We start from the raw sequence: 19,690 nt of genomic DNA, 5'->3' as shown, positions 1-19,690 counted from the left end.
GTGTTTAATTAATAGTTAATATTAAACTCTGGCTCTTTTCCACAGTGGGACTTTTGTCCTGTGTCGCTTCCCTCAGCCCCTTCCCAAGCCTGGATCAGCCGGAGGCTTCCTTCCTGTTAAAAGGGAGTTTTTCCTTCCCACTGTCGCCAAGTGCTTGTTCACTGGGGGTTGTCTGATTGTTGGGTTTTCTCTTTATTACTGTAGGATCTTTACCTTACAGTATAAAGCACCTTGAGGTACATGTTTGAAACCTAAAATATTCAGTTAACTTACAGTAAAGACCAAAAGGACCTTTGAACCTGTCCTCCAAGTTGTGGAGCTGTGAAAATGATATTTTAAAAAGTCAGACTGAGAAAAGCTGAAGAACAAAAACATGAACATGCAAAACGGTTTTTACCTTTATCTACTTCACTTATACAACAAAACAAGTAATGTTGGCATGGCCCACGTGTTAGATTCAGTCTGGTACACCAGTAGTAACTGGTTGAGGAAAGTCAAATTCCCTCCTCAATAGAACTGAGGATACATAGTCTGTTGATGATATGGAGTGTAAAAGGTCGACGTGTCTGTCTGATATCAAACTGACTCCAGTTGTAGATTTTTGCAGTGTTTCGTTTAGAGCTCTCCTGAACCCTCTTTCTGTTTTCACTCAACAGGAAACTTCAAAGGCATGTGTAAACAGATAGACCACTTTCCCGAGGAAACAGATTATGAAGCAGACCCATCTGAGTACTTCTTACGTAAGTATATATTCAGTCTTTACTTTCACACACAGAAACATTGTGACTTTTTTCTGTTTGTCTTTAAAGTGACCACACGAGAAAAAAAATCACTTCAGGAATTTTGCTTCTCCTTCTATAATTTCTTTTTGAAATTCTTTCCACTTTTTGCTCAGACTGGAGCACGGTGCCAGTCGCTGCTCTTGGCCCGTGTGTCAGCACCGTCTCTTCCTGCCTTTAGCGTGAGGCTGGCCAGGCTGAGCCCTGCCAAGCAGCTCGTCTGTTTTTACTGCTTGGCTGTGTGTAACATAACGTGCAGTGTTACAGTCGGCTGTGTACCCTGTAAACACAGCCCATTGATTTCTGCTCTCTTTTTCTTTGTGCAAGCAAGACAGAGATGCTTGTCGGACTCATTTGCCTGCTAATCCTAAAAATCACAACAGGTGCTGTTACTATCACTAGGTCAATAGTCCCATTAATCTTTGTATTTGCTTAAAAGATAAGAAATTCAATTTAGAGATTTAGATCAGTAACTAATTGTTAATACTTTTATGAGCACACCTAAGCTTTAAATCCTTTTTTCTTTGAGTGGATTTAATTTGGTTTGTTTTTTTGGAAGGACAGAGAAGAAATTTTTATGAGCTGCCTTCTTTCTTGTAATGCAATCTGTTAACACAGCTTTCATAGAGAAACTTTTTTGGAGTGTAATACTGATTTTGGAAACGCATTGGCTGGAGTCCTCATATCCACACTGAAAAGTTTATATGGACACTTGTAACTTTGTGACTGCTCCAGGCCTGCTGATAGCTGATAGTGACTGTACATGTTTCTGTTCTGCTGAAGTGTGTGGTGCAGCTGTCACTCATGAACTGTAGATACGGAGGTACAGTTCTTCATTGCACAGCAGGAAATATTCGCACTACTCAAACTTCTCCGTGTGCACTCTGTGTGCAAAAGTGCCCCACTGCATCCCCTTGGTTCTGAATATCATTACCTCTGAGACACTCACGGCAATTCAAGAAAAAAATCATAATTTTGGCACCAATGTTGATATGAGAAAACACTAACAGACTACTAGAAAAAGCATAAGACAGATTGAGGGCAAAAAGCATGTGATCATTTGACCGAAAATGAGACTTTAAGTCATAATATCCAGAAACGATTTGTCATTTTTTAACTAAAGGCAACATAATTTTAAGTAAGTAAGAATGAATTATGTTTAAATATAAAGGTTAAAGTAAAAGGAAAGGTGTAGGACCTTCCCTCTTACTTTTTTGTTTTCTTTACAAATCTTTACATTTTTGTTTTTTAATTTCATTGCAATCCTGATGTTTTTGTGTCTCATAGTGTTGTGGAAAACTCTAAATAAAGAACAAATGGCAATAAAAATAAACATTCTGAATAGTAATAGTAGTAGTAGAAGGAGTAGAAGTATTCATTTTTATAGTATTCAAGATTTGTTTTTAAACTTCCAAAGAAAGCCAGGCCTTTGTCATCTTTTCGTACATATGGTTTGAACTTCTAACGCATTTTGTGCAACGTGCAAATAAATTCAGGTACAGAAATATTGATAAATCACTGATTTACATGCAGATTTGCGTATATGCACTGCTAATAAATGAGGCCTAATAGCTTGATACAGAAGGCGGGTGTGAGCTTCATCCGAGTTAAAAAATATTTGTACTCTACTCTCTAAAGTTTGCTACAAATAGATGTGTAGATGACTTGGTCATATAACTATATTTTTCTGTAAGTACTGACATCTAGAATTTTTACGTTTCATTAACACTCATCATAATTAAACATAGGTGCCAGCTTTAACGCTCTGTCATACTTCATAAAAATGCCAGTGTCCCGAGCCCTGGTTGACCTCATTCCCCCTGCAGCCTGCAGTGATTTGAAACTGTAAGTCAGAAAGTGTCCATCCTCTCATCTTCGTCTGCAGGGATTGTAATCGAGGCCTGACAGACAGCCTAACGGTGTGTGCCAGTGCTGGATATTAACCCCGGCCAATTAGGCTGCGTTTGACTCAGCGCTCTGAGCGGTTGTTCCCGCCCGTATGCACCACGGTTACGATAACAGTTCTGGTAATGATTCTAACAATGCCATAGCCCTGGCAAAAGCAGATCACACTCATAACAAGGCATCTCTCAGGCTGAGGATGACAGTCATGGGGTAGAAGCAGCGGTCTGGCCCTCAGACCACTGATGCTCTGTGCACGTTAACCTCTTCCCAGGCTGTGACTGGAGGAGAAGGCCGCATTGCTCCCAGTAGCTTGCCAATTAGGACACTCACATCCATAAATATTTCAGCCTCCTTCTTATATAGGTCAGGCCTCTCTCGGTCGTTGTCTCTCTCACTCTCTCTGCATCTCTTCACCCTCACACCTCACACTCATAGTTTTACATGTCAGGAGTTGCACAGTGCCTCATGTCATCTCAGTCACGATGATTTGCAGCATTGCATGTTTTTTTTTATCCCGTATGCAAGATAAGGTCATGTGGGATGCAGTATGCGTGTCTTTCATGTTAAACCCCAGTGATGCTTTTATACATCGGCGCTTTTCCCTTTCACGGACACACCTGGCATTTCCATAATGAGGAGTTTCACGGTGCCTCTGGGTGGCCAAAGATGGAGAAAAGCTGCCTTTGCTCTCACAGCTGAGGGAGAGAGGGGATAGTTATGCAACAGGAATGATGTCACTTCAGGTGAAGGCCCGACGGAAGTGACATCACCGGCGAGCACGGCGTCCAAAATCAAGGGGACACACTGGTGATGTCATCAGACAGCATAGTGAGGAGGAGGGAGTGAGAAATTCGGTGATGTGGCTGCCGAGCATAAAACAGACAAATCTGACTTTACTGTGCTCAACATACACCCCCGCTCCACCGGACATGCACAGATCTGCTGTCCTCATGCCGACATCCACGCATGTACAAATACATACGAGCATGCCACATGTCAGTAGCTTCTCTCTGTGCGTGTTTGTGTGCGCGTGTGTGTCTGCTCCGTGAGTCCAGCTCTCCCAATAGCAAGGCAGTTTGCGCATCCACACGGGGTTATATAAGCCAGCTGAGGCACACTAAAGCGCCACTGGGTTTTTAGATCATGCCGTGTTGGAGCTCCCATCATCGGCTGCTCTACTGGGTGCTAAGCAGCTGAGAGAGAAGAAACAGAGGAAGAAAACGCCTAGTTATGCAATCTGCTAATACTAAAACCGAACAACGTGTTGCAATGAGAGGGAAAAATCATGTGCGGGGAGGAGATGTGGATGCCCGTGGATCCACGCTGGAGCAGGAAATTAACTGTTAGTCACAGGCAGGCATTTTAGTCTCTTGATATTATTTTTAGCAGTATTTATTCTATTCAATTCAATTCAATTCGATTTTATTTATATAGCGCCAAATCACAACAAAAGTCGCCTCAAGGCGCTTCATAGATACAGAGAAAAACCTAACAATCATATGACCCCCTATGAGCAGCACTTTGGCGACAGTGGGAAGGAAAAACTCCCTTTTAACAGGAAGAAACCTCCGGCAGAACCAGGCTATGGGAGGGGCGGCCATCTGTTGTGATTGGTTGGGGTGAGAGAAGGAAGACAGGATAAAAGACATGCTGTGGAAGAGAGACAGAGGTTAATAACAGATATGATTCAATGCAGAGAGGTCTATTAATGCATAGTGAGTGAGAAAGGTGACAGGAAAGAAAAAACTCAATGCATCATGGGAATCCCCCGGCAGCCTACGTCTATTGCAGCATAACTAAGGGAGGATTCAGGGTCACCTGGTCCAGCCCTAACTATATGCTTTAGCAAAAAGGAAAGTTTGAAGCCTAATCTTGAAAGTAGAGATAGTGTCTGTCTCCCGAATCCAAACTGGAAGCTGGTTCCACAGAAGAGGGGCCTGAAAACTGAAGGCTCTCCCTCCCATTCTACTTTTAAATACTCTAGGAACAACAAGTAGGCCTGCAGAGCGAGAGCGAAGTGCTCTAATAGGGTGATATGGTTCTACAAGGTCATTAAGATAAGATGGGGCCTGATTATTTAAGACCTTGTATGTGAGGAGCAGGATTTTGAATTCAATTCTGTATTTAACAGGAAGCCAATGAAGGGAAGCCAAAACAGGAGAAATATGCTCTCTCTTTCTAGTCCCTGTCAGGACTCTTGCTGCAGCATTTTGGATTAGCTGAAGGCTTTTCAGCGAGGTTTTAGGACTACAGTGCTTAGACACGGGCCAATAAATTAATAGCCAATCATTTTTGTCCTGGGTGACCGAGTGAATGTTAGCCCTCTAACTTTATATCTTATTAAGGGAGAATATAGAGGAAGCTCAGCTTGTAAAACACAGAGGTGAGGAAGTGCGTCCTCACATTAAAATGAGATTAGCGTATGCGGGACGAGCCACAGTGGTCCGCTGTCACCGGGACATTTGAAAAGACGGCCACACCCTCTCAGATCAGTTTTACACATTTATTCATCAGTTGTGAGGGCTGAAATTTCCAATACGCGCCTTCTTTTTATCTTCAAACATTGAGCGGTAAAAGGGTCAGTGTTGACAGTTTGTGGGCTTTTTGTGCAGCACATAACCAAAGTGAAAATGTTTCATGCAGTGATGCAAGACAGAGAGAAAGCTGATCCATATGCAATCAAAAGAGAAAAAAATACCTCTGGGTACTAAAGAAGAAACTGGTTCAATACATGAATTCCGTATGAGATAAATTTGTGGATTTGAGCTTCTAAGTAAAAGGTCATTTGTGTTGAAAGTATTTAGTTTTTCTGTAGTTTACATAATAATTACAATGGTTTTATTCAACTCAATTTGACTTGCGTTTAGCAGGAGGTACTTATGTGGCCCTTAGCCTGTTGTCTCTGTCATGGAGTCATGGAGGGCTTTGAGAGGGACGAGCAGACTCTTGTATTGGATGTGCTGGAGAATGGGGAGCCAGTGATGCTGGATGAGGAGAGGTTCTGTCAAATTTGAATCTTTTTTAAGAAGACCAAAATGGCACTACAGCAATCTTACGTGAGAACTTCAGAATCAGAATCTTTACTGCCATTACACAAAAAGTACAAAAGAATTGTTTGCAGGCTCTTTCATTGCAAAGAGAGCAATATAACTATCTTAATAAACATTTTTTTCTATATATAGGGATTGGATATTTTTACTTGAGTTCTATGATGTTTGGGTATGAGAAAGAAAGGGGCGGAGTCTTGTTGGACTAAAGTAAGCTAAACATGAGGCATTAGTGATGTTGGCAGTGAAGAAGAGTATTATCCAAGACCACACCAAGACTTTTGAAATGGGGGCAGGTGTGGACTGGACAGCCATCTATGTAAAAAGTAACCGTTGAGGATGATGTCACTTTATTTATTGTTTAGTTTGACTGTCAGTGATCATCATACAGATGGTGAATGCCTTAAGGTGTTGGGTTTTGTAGACACATAAAGTATAAAAAAATATAACTGTATTCCAGAATGATGAATATTTCAAAGAGGAAGTAGATCAATTATAAAGAACAGGGGTCTTAACACTAATTTCAGAGGGATGCTGTGTATAGCGTGGAGTTTTAGACATCTAGTACTATTACGCTGTGTAAATAGCAGGTTCCTCGTTTTGTGACATGTGAGTATGATAGGCTTATTGCCCATTGCTTTGTAGATGATCAAAAAGTTCTGTGAAACAGCCATTTAGATTATGCTAAACTCCCATTAAGATCATCTCTGACAGTTTTCAGCACAGCAGCTATTTTCAGATTGCTTTTTTAGATTTTTAGAGCTCACAATTTCCAAGCTTCAGAGCAGAACCTCAGGTGAGGAGACCAGGATAATGCTCTTTAGTTCTTAAACTGATCTTCCAGGAGCTTGCAGTCAACAAGAAGTTCCACTCTAACGTCTTAAGCACCTTCCTAATGGAGACCATTCAGAGGAAACGATCTGAACTTTACTCTGTGTCCTTGTTGCTCATTGTAAATGAACTCTCAGTAATCTTTGGACCACCTGGATCACCTGTGACACCATCCACTTCCCAAAAAAATGAAAATCAAGATGAAAAATTAGTTTTTATCTGGAGGAGATTCAGCACGAGTGAAAGAAGATATCAGGGATCTCTACAGAGAGATCTATAAATAGTATACTCACTGAAAACAGTCCAGAGGTGCCAGCGAACATATTTAAATCAGGTATTGTGGACATTCCTGGTTGCATTAGAAGTCTTCTGATAGATTTTCCACCCTGACAGTATCTAACACTCTGATCAACACAAGTCAGTAAATCTATTCATCATTCAAGCTTCTAGATGTGTGTAGAAACTTTGAGAAGAACATTAAGATGAGTTAAGCAACAAGGATTAAGGAAACCTGAGGAGCAGCACAGTTTGGTTCATATATCTCTGTTTTTTTATGTGATCACACAGGAAACATGGTAACAATGTCCCCTTCTGTTTTTGAGTTATAGCTTTGAAGAATGTATTGAAATGTGTTTTTGCAAAGCTTTATGACATCACTGTGTAGTTAACCTTTGACATTTTCATAAAATCTTGATCTTTGGGACCATTTTTGTCTCCATGTGAAAAGATTCTTAGCACCGTTTTGGCCACATCATGCCTCTGTATGTTGTTCTTGATTCCAGTTTGATGCATGATGTAAGCAAACTTTCATCAAATCTATTTAAAGTAAAATATGTTGTAATGTTGATTAAAATATTGGGTTTATAAAGCAGCTGCAAGCACACAAGCTTTGTACTGCTCATGATATATGTATACTTTCAAACCTGTTTTGAGGCAGCTCAGTGGGGCGTTTCCTTCCCCGCATGTGTGCTGTTGGTCATGCTAAGGTCTGGCAGCGAGCCAGACGTCATCACACACACATTGAGGCGTGATCTGTGGGGACATCAGCAGTGGAGTGGAGGGTAATTACAGTAATTGAAATGTGTTCTGTGAAGGGAACTTTAGCTGTGAGAGCAGGCCTGTCACATGAACTGATTTCTCTTTTACAGTCCACCACGGATCGGCCTGCATGCGTTGGTATGTTAATGTGACGGTGCAGTGCTCGGTAGGAGAACTGCTTGGCTTTAATGACAGCAGGGTGAATATGAGAAGATCATGGGATTGTATTCAGATCTTTGTCATCTGGTGGTTCAAATCAGTGTTTCAAACAAACAACAAAACGTGAGCGTATCCATGAAAAGATTTTGCATCCCTATCATACTAATATGTGCTGTAAACCTGTTCAGAGTTTTCTTTTTTAAACGTGCGCCAAGGTCACCATCACAGAGATCAGATAATCTCAACTATCACAAAACAAAAATACAAGAAACTGATGTTTTTAAAAGGCTTGATAAGGAGTTTTTTTTAGAAACTGTCAACCAAATTAGCCAAATTTTATATGTACAAAACTCTAGAAACTTTATAAAAAATGAGTCAAAAGAGCAAAAACATGATTAATTTCCTGAGTTTACATCAAAATATAAACTTGGGAAATTCAGCACTACTTACTTATGCTGCAAAATGGTTGGGAAACCATTTTTTTTGGCAATTAAAAAATGTTTTTCATAACAGTTTTTGCTATTTTAGAGGGAATAGTGCAGCGGTCCCTAACCCCCGGGCCACGGACCGAGAGTTGAGGCTCAGGTGTGAAATTCATGGTTTTCAGGGGTTTTATCGTTTTTTATCGTTATTTTTTTTTATCGTTTTTATCATTAACTCAGTTTCCCTGGGTCTTTTCTCGTGTGTTATGAATAAATCTTCCTTTTTTTTGGTACCGGTACTGGTTTTATTTTGTTGTATTTATCCGCAACACCGTAAGGCCGGTCTGTGAAAATATTGTCGGACATAAACCAGTCCATGGCGCAAAAAAGGTTGGGGGCCGCTGCCATTGTGCACCCATAACATGCACATTAGGGCTGCACTTAAAAAAATGATGCCTTCAGGGCCCAATTTTATGACAAAAAGCTTTGTACCAAAAAGTGGTAAGGCATGGATAATGTTGTCATTAAAGTAGTCATATTATGCTTTTTCGTATTTTTTGTCATATATAAAGTCATAGAGGTGGATGTGCATGCTAACCATGTTAAACATTTCAAGTACTGAGGTCAGCATGAAAAAGAAAGTTCAGGTTTCAGGAGAGTTTTTTTCTACTCTGCTCTGTATGATGTATGATGGGAGAGGATATTCTTGGTGATCTCAGATAGAGAGTTGACTCTGATTAGCCTGACTTAAAAGTTGTGTGGCTTCAAAAAGGGAAGAGCAAAAACAGCTCGTGTCAGTGAGTGAATGACCTGACAAACAGCATCAAGTCCCATTTAAGGTAAATAAGGATTATGTGAAACTCTGAATCATTCAAACCTACTTTCTCATTGCTATTTGTTTCACATGGGACTCAAGTCCCAGTAACCTATGTGACAGTCTGCTGCTTGACTCCACCTCCTGTTGTTGTGGACTCGGCCCTCTTTCTACCATCTCACAGCACTTCATTAAAGCTGTCTGACAGTCTGCATTAATGCAGTTATCTATGGTCCATCTTTGCGTTACCATCCTTCAGCTGTGACTTGAAACAGATTAAAAGTGTGGAAGATCCTCAAATGATGTGACTAACTGTAGCTTAGCTGTGGCTAACACAAGCTGTGGCTTTTGCTTGAAATCTGTCGGCCAGCTGGGGTCTTTCTGTTTAGAATTGCATGTTCTCCATGTGCTTCCGTGGGTTCTCTCTGCATTCCCGCTTGCTCCCACAGTCCGAAGACAAGCATGGTAGGTTAATTGGTGATTCTAAGTAGACCATATGTGAAATATTATTGCTGGTGGCTGGTAACCTATTCAGGGTGTATCGAAACTGTCCTGTGAGACTTTGGGTATTTTCATGGTCCTTTTGACGTCATTCACTTCCAATGTTTGCTAATATGCAGTCACAAGTAGTTAATTTTTGTTGTTTTGCTTAAAGTGACTTAAATAAAAAACATACAAAAATTAACAATACATAAATAAGAGGGGTCTTCAGCATCAATTGTGAATAACTCTAATGTTCTTGTGCCACTTTACAATTGCCAGTGAGTAGAACCTGCATCCATTTTTCAGTCATTTCAAGTTGAATTGCATTGTGCCTGCGACGCGTGTTGTCAAGACGGATAAGCTTTCAGAAACAGGATGAAAGCTGTGCAAGCACTCTCTCAAATTTTATATTTAGCCACCAAAGCTAATTTCTGTTGTCTGTGCACACATCGTTTTACACTGTATATTTTTTGTGTGTGATTGATGCGAGGTAGATGAGGAGGGGGGAGCCTCACGGCCAGGACGAGGACGGTGCAAGGGCTCGGTATTGAGGAAGAGGAGGGGAGAGATGTGGAGGGGGATTAATAAGCGTTTGTAGTATTAAGTCAATGTGCCTGGGAGCTGAGGCACCTGATTAGCATGACCCCATCCTGCACATCAGCACATTTAGGGCTGGGGGAGGCTGATTAAGAGCCAATGCTAATTTCCTCTCAGCCCTGTCAATGAAAGAGAGAGGGGGGAAGACAGGGGGGAGGGATAGAAGGTGCAGGGAGATGCATTTGTAAAGAGGACAGTGTGCATGTTTAGACACGTGAATATGTTATACAATGCAATACAGCATATGAACAAAACTACTGGATCATCTAAATGTACAGAAACTGCTCAGCTATAGAAGCCCATGCCATGAAGTTCCCAATGTACAGTGTTTGTCCTGACGTCAATACCAGAGAAGGCTTGCTCCTCTACAGTCGTTTATATATGTTATGTTATATATATAAAATATATAAAAGCTGAGGCAAAAGATACAGTTTATGTTCCCATATGAGTTTTTACTGAGATAAAAATAATGAAAAAGTGCAGTTTAGTCATTTGTACTTTTAGTTTAGCCTAATTTATCACCATTTAGCTTCATTTCAGAACATACAGAGCACTCAATAGCATTTTACAGACATCCCTCAACATGTCAGGTAGTCAAGTTGCTCAGGAATTATAGAGCAACTTGCTGAGAGAGGAGAACTTTTAAGCTTTGTTTAATTTGATCTTTTTATCAGTTTAATTCAGATTTATTTATATAGCACCGAATCACAACAATAGTTACCTGGAGGTATTTTACATTTTAAGGTAAAGACCCTACAATTATTACAGAGAAAAGACTTACTTTAGATAATCCCCTATGAGCAAACACTTGGCAACAGGGGGAAGGAAAAACTCCCTCTTAACAGTAAGAAACCTCCAGCAGAACTGGGCTCAGGGAGGGGGCGACCATCTGCTGCAACTGGTTGGAGGTGAGGAGAGGAAGACAGGACAAAAGCATCACTAACTATATGCTTTATCAAAAAGAAAAGTTTTAAGCCTAATCTTAAAAGTAGAGACAGTGTCTGACTCCTGAATCCAAACTGGGATCTGGTTCCACAGAAGAGGCAGCTGAAGCTGAAGCTCTCCCTCCCACTCAACTTCCAAATATCCCAGGAACCACAAGTAAGCCCGCAGTCTGAGAGTGAAGTGCTCTATAGGGATGATATGGTACTATGAGGACTTTAAAATTAAATGGGCCCTGATTACTTGTATGTGTATTTTGTGTGTTGTCAAAAAACAAAGATTTAAATATATTTTAAAATATGTTGCATTTTTTCCCCAGAACATTTTTATGTAGTCCGTAGACAGTATGACAGAATGTAGCCACATGGGACATCACCCGCTAGGTTATAAAGTTCCATGATGAAGCCTTGGCTTGAGCACTGAAATTTCAAATATAACACGTCTCATTTTACTAGAATAGGAGAATTCTTAAGAATAAGACGTCTTGGTTAAAAAAAAAAAAAAAAAAGGTACACATATACTGCAGTTTTATAGGAATCTGACTAGAACTCTGACTTGTATATTCTCAGTTTGCTTTGTGAGGCCTCAGTGGTAGTAGTTTTGGGTTTTTTCTTTTGGACAAAGGTTGCAAGTGTGGAACCACTGTGACATGAGCAGGACCAGCTGCTGGTGAAGCCCAGCCATGGGTGTGCATGGGTGTTGAGTCTCATTAAGTTGTTTGTCAGCCAGTGCAGAAGAGTGCTAGAGCTCGGACACCAGCCCGAGCTGCAGCCGTGCCAATCAATACAGTACACACAGTATCCGCTCTCACCCTGGGTCTCTGCGAGCAGGTTGGCACGCATGATAGCAGGATGGCAGGGATGGGCGGGGCTACCCCGCTTCCATAATTCCCATCATGCTGAAGCCAGGATGTCTGCACAGAGAAAGAAAAAAGAGAAAAAACTGCACACAGTGTTACTCAAGCCTTAAAAAATAATATATTATCACTACACTGTAATGATACTTTCCTTGCTAGCCTACTTTTCTGTTGTCATAAGAGAAACCAAATAGCAGCGATATACAGTGTTCCGGCTCAATAAAATCACAGTAGGTGGGATTTAGTCCATCTGGGGAAAGTAAACTTATGCGGCATTTCTCATTTCAGCTCCTGACAGAAGAAGAAGGGAAAAAAACAGTCATATTGTTGGTAAATAGAAAAGTGCCAATCATCACAAGGCAAACAGACACCAAGCAGTAGGAGAAGAAATCAATTAAAGTTTGAGAAAAGCAGTGACTTTTAATTTTATTGGTCTTTACAGAACTATTTATACTTTAAACTGGCATCTGCATCATCAAATGTAGATAAGAAATGGATGTATAACAGAGAGGTAGTGTAAAGTACTGTGCTGGTGCCATACAGAGCTTTCCAAATGTATCAAAAACAGGTTTACCATCCTGAAGTTTCTGGAAATCAAACTCAGCCTCCTCAAACCAAATTATCAGCAGACAGCACAGCTAAAGTCAAATATAGTATAAGCCATGATACAGCTTTTAATGTAAGTGCAAGTGAGAGCTGCAAGAAGCATTCATCACCAGAAAAGTTCCTTAACTTATGTCACGACATAAAACAGTCGAGATGCTCCGCTCTCTGTGACGGTGACCTCAACCTAAATCAAAACTGTGACCTCGGTGCTAATCACAGGACTCCAGAGAGTATCCTTTCATGTGCTCTGAAGTCAGGGCTTCAGAAACAAAATGCACCGCGAAGGTCACTGCCGTCATTACATATTAGCACAGAGGTTAAAGCTGTCATTTGGATGGGATTGTTGAGATTGGCAGTGATTTTCCACTCATTTTACCCTCCTCTCTTAGCAGCTGTCTGTCAGAATTAAGCCACTTTGCTTGATAATAATTATCAATGAGACCTTTTCTATTTGCTGTGAAGATATAGCACTTGTGTAGATCATAAGCATTAGCACTAAATGTGCACAAACAGTCATATAAAGCTAGCAGACCTTTGTATGAACCTTTCTTGGTTTCTGTAAAAGAGTTAAACTTCATTCACCAAGGTCAGGATTGTCAAATGCACGGCCTGCAAGCCAGAACTGGCACACGGCTGGGTTTAATGTGGCAGGTGTGCAGAAGAGAATAACTTTTCCTTTTTTGCAGTAAAAACGCTAAGCCCTGATCAACAGAATCAACTTTTCAGGATTTCCTTACCTGGATGATTAAGTGTGCATCAAGACTTTTTTTAACAGTAATTTCATCCAGAAAAGCACTTGTAGTTTATGGATCATGACTTGTGATGATGTCATGATCCAAGTTCTATCTTTTCATCTGAGCCAGAGGTGTGAGTAATTGTCACTTTTACAGCCATCTTGCTGTCACAGACATGCAGTGCCTGCTATTCAGACACATTCATTTGATTGACAACAGCTGTCTTTTGTTTTTGTTTATTGTTGGGGGGGGGGGGGGGGGATTTAATAGCAGATTGACTGAATATAGACAGTCAGATTTGTTCATTAAATCTGAACATTTTCTCCATGCAGCTATACTTCCTTATGATGAAAAACAAAGCTTGTTTCTTTGTTTGTTGTACATAGCTTACAGTACAACAGTTTCACTGGTCTTACCCACTAAAACTTTGGCTGCATGCTGCCCATGAACTAAAATCAGTTTGAATGTGCTGACCTAGACTACTTACAGTATCACAGTGCATCAGTATTTGCAGTGCAATCACTGACAAGGGGGAATGCATGCACAATTCAACTGTCTAAATAATGTTTTTGTTCCTAATTTGCTTTCTTTTTGTGTTTGTTTGTTTATTTTTACATCGTTGTAACAGTACCTTTACTTGTCCTGATGCACGCTCAGTCATCCAGCACCTTTACAGATTCTTCCAATCGTCATTTATCTTGGCCTTGGTGCAGTTCCTCATTTCATCCTCTAACTGAATAAAGTCATTTGAGGCCATGCCTTTAAGGTAGTAGTTTTCAAACTGGTGAGATTTATGTAACTAAAATTTTGTTTAACTGTTTATGGGTTCATTTGTTAATTAAGGATGGATGTGTGTCAGCCCTGCGACAGAGTGATGACCTTTCCAGGGTGTATCCCACCTCTTGCCTATAGATGGATGGATGGCTTTCATTATCTGGAACTATTTAAAGCCATGTTTAAATAATCCACTAAAATTTATTTAAAAAACAGTTTGTGCAGATACAAATTTCTAATCAGTAAGAAATCATGTATGTATATCAGAGACAGCATGCATTAATTGTAAATGTGTAAAAGAAGGACAAAGAGGTGGCGTATCATAGACCTGTCCTTTCACCACTCACCCATCCACAGCAGTGACTATTCCCCGTGTATCTGTCAGCCTGTCAGTCTCTCTGCCTGCGTCCCCCTGGGGATGCTTCTCTGCTTAAGCATCCCTCCAGGCAGGATCCAAAACTCTGACGGGGGCTCAGCTGATCCTATAAAGATGGAAAGTGAAGATGTGAAATCCTGAGAATGTAGTTTGAGAAAGGACTGGTTTTAAATAGGTGGCCTCTCAGACATGCAGCCTCACTGCCTGGGGGCATAGTTATTTGCCCAGTCTTTATCCAACAATTCCCATCCTCTGTCCTCACTGCAGGCAACAAGCTGCTCGGAGACACAGCTATGTGAGCTTCATACAAACGATAAGTGAGCACTGACACACTCAGTATTACACGGGAGAACAGAGTGCATCCTGGCATGAAAAATCTGCAGGGACTTCAGCCTTTCTTTCTGAGATAGCGCGTGGTCAGCCAAACCCAGGGGCATGTTGGCGCAGCCTGATCCCAGTGAAGGCTCACTGCATGCTGGGAGGTCACTCTGAAGGTCGCTGCACTTTTCAGCGCACTGCTAAACATGGATGTTAGCACATGGGATGCAGAGGACCGGAGTGGCACTGCAGGCCAGCTGACCTTCGAAGCCATGCAAATGAGTTGGAGCTTCTCGTCTTGGAACTACACAGCATCCCTTTCATTGCTTTCAGGATTTCACAGAAGCTCTCATACCTGAGGCACTCGTTCTGCAGAGACAAGAAGGGCTCAAATATTAAAGGCTTATAAAGGGTCTGCTTACATTTGCTAATGCTTATTGTGCTGTTGACTATACACTGAAAGGATTAGTTTGCTTGTTTAAGGGTTCATAAGGTGTTGCTTCATTACTATATATAAAATAACATGTTTATAAGCATTTATTTTTGGATTAATAAAAGCACATCTAATATTAGATATCTAACCAATTGCCTTTGGGGCTGAATGCTTGTTTATAACCCAGTCATTCCTTTCTGGGTTTCATGTCTTGAATTTCACAGCTTGAGTACCCAATCAGTCGTGAATTTTCATGTTCATAATAAGCTTGTCAACACTAATTGTTTATTTATTCAGTTGTTAATTTTGTAGCAATTAAATTTCACATTTAGATTCAAATACTGATGGACATTTAAATTAATAAATACAATCTGTAAAGGCTTAGCAGCAGCTTTAGGAATCAAAGCCGTCGGCTGTTGTTCTGGACTAAGATGGACAAAATTCTCAGTTACATTTTGTTGCTAACCAATGTGCGTATCAGCTGATTAGTGAAATAAAGTCAAAATCGGCTTCCTTTTCCTCTCTAAGTTTGTCTGCAACTGAGCCTCTCTGAGGTTTCCTCAACTTTGGTGTCACCTTGAGATCCCGCACCGTTAAACAGCCCCACTGTCAACAATCAATAAATTTGGTTGGCCCTCTGTCCCTCTTTTGTCCCTGCAAATGAAGCTGATGGATGAAAAAGAGCCCCCGTGCCCTCACGCAGGTAATGTGCTGTGAATGGCCAGGTCAATACTTTTGGGGTTAACGGGAGAGGTGGTGAGGAAGGCAGAGAGTGAGGGGGAGGCATTTAGGAAGAGTGGTGCGTTTAGAGTGGGACACAGGAGCGGGGTCAACTCTCAGGACAACTTAATATTTAATCATCCCCCCTCACTGGTTACTCAAAACCCCACAATCCCCTGTGGATGAGCAAGGAGACAAGCGGGAGAGAGGGGGGAGGGCGAGATGACACTTTATCTCTCAAACTGCCTTGTGCTTTGACTGAGTGCAAATTAAGTGAGAGAGAGAGAGAAATGGGGGGGAAGACAAAGAAAAAATGAGATGTGGGACGTTTGCTGTGTGACAAAGTTGGCGAGATGACTGTGTGCAGCAGACAGAGACAGACACATGAAAGAAAAATGGAAGGTGGCGAATAACGGCATTAAAGTCTTCTTCATCATACAGATTGGAGCTCAGTGGCCGGGCAAGGTTAAATATAACGATAAGTACATCGTGATGTTGAATGATGGCATGATGGATGTGGGTGGGGCAGGGAGCAGAGACATTACAATGTCAGGTCAGAAACAGTTTCATAAAGGTGCTACTGATCCGTGAATCTCTTCAGCTCAGTCATTTTCATCCTATTATCCAAAACCAGGTGCTCCAGGTCTTTTGTTTTGATCAGCTAGGATGAATTTAAAGGAAATGTCAGAAACATGAATGCTCTCTAGGTCCTTTATAGATCAAGCACTAAGGTTTCACATATTAAATCGTTTCTATCCATGTTGCTCATAGCAGAGAAATTTTAACAAATACCACCTCATTGAAGCTCTCCGTAGATTTTTCCACTTAATTGTTCTCATTTCAATGCCCAAAAGAGTTCTTCCTGTAATTTCTGGCACCCATGTGACACCACAAATGGAAAGTAACTTTAATGGCGGGATGTTTAGTTTTAGAATCATTTGCTTGTCTTTGGTATGCTGGATGATTAACTTGAATTTTTAACTAAAATTTAAGGGTCTGATTTTATGTTTTGCCTGTACCCTACCAGAGGGTAGAATCAGGAGATGCTGGAGTGATTATATCTCTCAGCTGTCTTAGGAACACCTCGGTGTCCCCTCAGAAGTCTCTGTGTTTGCTTAGACTGCTTCCCGCGAAATCTGGAGCAGCAGGAAATAGATGGATGGAATATATCGGATTTTTTATTTTTTGTAATTGAATTCATCAGCATTGATTTTACAATATAAAAGGTAAAAAAAATAAAGTCAAACAGTTTTTTGTTTCCATGCAGTATCTCATAATTTCTTTTTTTAAGTACATTACAAGTTGTTTAAATAGTAACATCCTAAATAAAAAGTATGGCAGCGCATTCTTACATCATTTAAAAATATACAAGTGAATCCATAAATCCTAAAGTAAAGAGCATTTGTGTGACAGTGTGGGCCTTGCATTCATTGTCCCAGATGGCCATTCAGACAAACATTATTTAAACAAATCCAGTCTGCATTTTTTGAACAGATTTTTCTGTGTAAAATGTAAAAGCAGCAGTTTTTTTATTGTAATTTATTTGATAACTGTCGTCTCATCCATGTACAGCGCAGAACAGAATGAACATCGTACTTTATTTAATTTTTTTCAGGCTGTTGGCAGTTTTGGAGATAAAAAAATAATAATTGTTTGTCAGCTCTGGGATCATTATAATTAATTCTATATATATGTTTGGATCTATTAACAAACCCACCAAATGTCATATACTCATTAAAATTTAAAATATCAAATAATGCATGAAAGTGTGAATCCTCTAGGGATGAGGAGCGGTTTCGCTTTGTTTTTGTTTTGGCCTCGTAATGCCCGGAACAGAAAGGTCATGGGGTCACCAAAAATCATTAGCATTCATCCTCTGGGGGAGCACAAATCACCATACTGAATTTCAGGTCAGTGTGGTCACTAGATGTTGAAATATCTGCTCTGGACCAGCAGTGTTGGATGACACTGCTGTCCGTTACACCACTTTACATAACATCCAAAAATACAGTCATAGGCTGTTATCCAAATAGGTGCTATTTTCATACAATGGTACCTTTCACACCAAAGCTGAATGTTCAGTCTATGAAACCTGTGAACAATGTGCCTCCTCCTGAGCGCTGTCAGTGGGATGTGGATCTATAATGTAAGTATTTTTATTATTTTCTCACCTGCTCCCTACCTGCTTTTTGCCACTTTAACAGCCTTTTTATGTGAAAACCTGATGAAGACATATCCTTAAATTTTGTTGCTGATTATTTTTCATATTAGCTAATTGTCACGCAATCATTACTTGTTGTTAGTTTGTGGTTAGGTCCTCGTTACCTGGCTATACCCTTTCCACACTTTATATGCTGAAAATCTTAGTTGCCAATGTCAGAGAAAGGATGCATGTCCTATCCAAACCTCTGTGTTCTCACTTCACTTTCTGCACCACTGCTTATGCAGTGTAGCCCACTCCGGCACTGCTGCTGCCAACCATGCACTGAGCTCAGCGTGAGTTTCAGTTGGTTTAGAGATACAGGAGGGAATTAGACCAAAACCCTTTGTCATGGTCTCAACAGACTATCAGCACCATGTTATCTTTCTTGTGTTTGTCCATATCTCAGCTTTATGCTAAACAAGACCTCAATTCTTGATTTTTGGCTGATGTAACCAATGCGTCCTCAAGCTTAGCTTTGCCATTACCACCTTGGTGTTTTGAAAGGGAAAAGGGTGGATATGAGTGAGAAACTAAGAGACAGTGTACTGTTTTAATCCAGCAACTTGTCAATAGTTGTTCCATCTTTAAACTTTATCATGCTTTTTGGCCTTAGTTGGGCCCATTATTCACAAAATCAACATTATGTTGTGTTGACTATAACTTGAGACTAACAGTTGAAACTGTGACCTTATCAGGAAATTGTCTGCTAAAGTCATAGATTAAGTTAACCAGTGATTGTTTTTCCCCTTAGATTTCAAACAGACATTTTTTCTGCACTCACAGGAGTCGCCCTCTGCTGGCTATTAGAAATAATGCAGCTTTAAGGCACTTCCTCACTGGCCTTCACTTTTCAGTCTGAGGAGTTATGGCCTATATCAGTTTATTCAGCCAATTAAATTACTAAGAGACTAATCACAGCATGGTTACAATTTGACAAGAACTTCTGTTTTGCCCTTAGTGAATTTCCAAGTTGTTGAGCTTCTATAAGAGCTATTCAAACTGGAGCTCTGTATTATTGTGGATGATATGAGATATATGTTTTTAAATACATGCCTTTTTACTTACCAACAGACTTACTGTATTTCAGTTTTGTCACAAGTGTCATATCAAAACTTTGTGGGTTTTTGTCATCTTTGCCTATAAAACTTTAGAAGAATTCATGACTGAATTTATCAATGTTTTCAGGTTTGAATGTCAGAAAACACCCTAGGGCATTATCACAAAGATAGACATAGCTATTATATTATCACGTATTAGTTTTAGACACTCGCATCTCTTTTTCCTTTCAGAGTTAGATATAATTATATTGGGATAAGAGGGTGAAGGGATAACTTATCAGCCAAGAGTAGAAAGATTGCTGCACACATAGAGTGTATGGTTGCAATGCACAGACACAGATACCTGCTAATTAGTGCAAAGTGACATACAAATAATGTACTGGAATTGCCTTCATCAAAACAAAGGTACATCCTTTTTGAATGCCAGAGCTGCAGTTTTTGACACATTGATGCTGCCTTCATTTATCAGCTGTAGAGTTTGCTGCTTGGATTAAATTGATGAAGATAGTCTTGAGTGAGATCAAGAAATCAAGCAGCCAACTCTTTTCTAATTGTTATTCATTTTTTATTATGACGGCATCCATCGCATACACTT

At 40.3% G+C, this 19,690-nt stretch overlaps 1 protein-coding gene across 1 annotated transcript in view; it reads left to right on the top strand.

Annotated features, from left to right (window-relative positions):
- Positions 1-19,690, top strand: part of cacng2a (calcium channel, voltage-dependent, gamma subunit 2a) — a 78,008-nt gene that overhangs the window by 51,721 nt on the left and 6,597 nt on the right. Inside the window, exon 2 of the mRNA XM_085352864.1 lies at positions 657-740. Within this exon, the coding sequence (XP_085208990.1) occupies positions 657-740 (84 nt within the window). The remainder of the gene's footprint in view (positions 1-656; positions 741-19,690) is intronic.

Source organism: Diplotaxodon limnothrissa, linkage group LG4, assembly GCF_057381915.1.
Source record: "Diplotaxodon limnothrissa isolate DT_005_m linkage group LG4, D_limnothrissa_male_GT1.1, whole genome shotgun sequence".
NCBI lineage: Eukaryota > Metazoa > Chordata > Actinopteri > Cichliformes > Cichlidae > Diplotaxodon > Diplotaxodon limnothrissa.
Note: the sequence above shows the minus strand (reverse complement) of the source record. Positions and strands in the feature narration are given on the sequence as shown.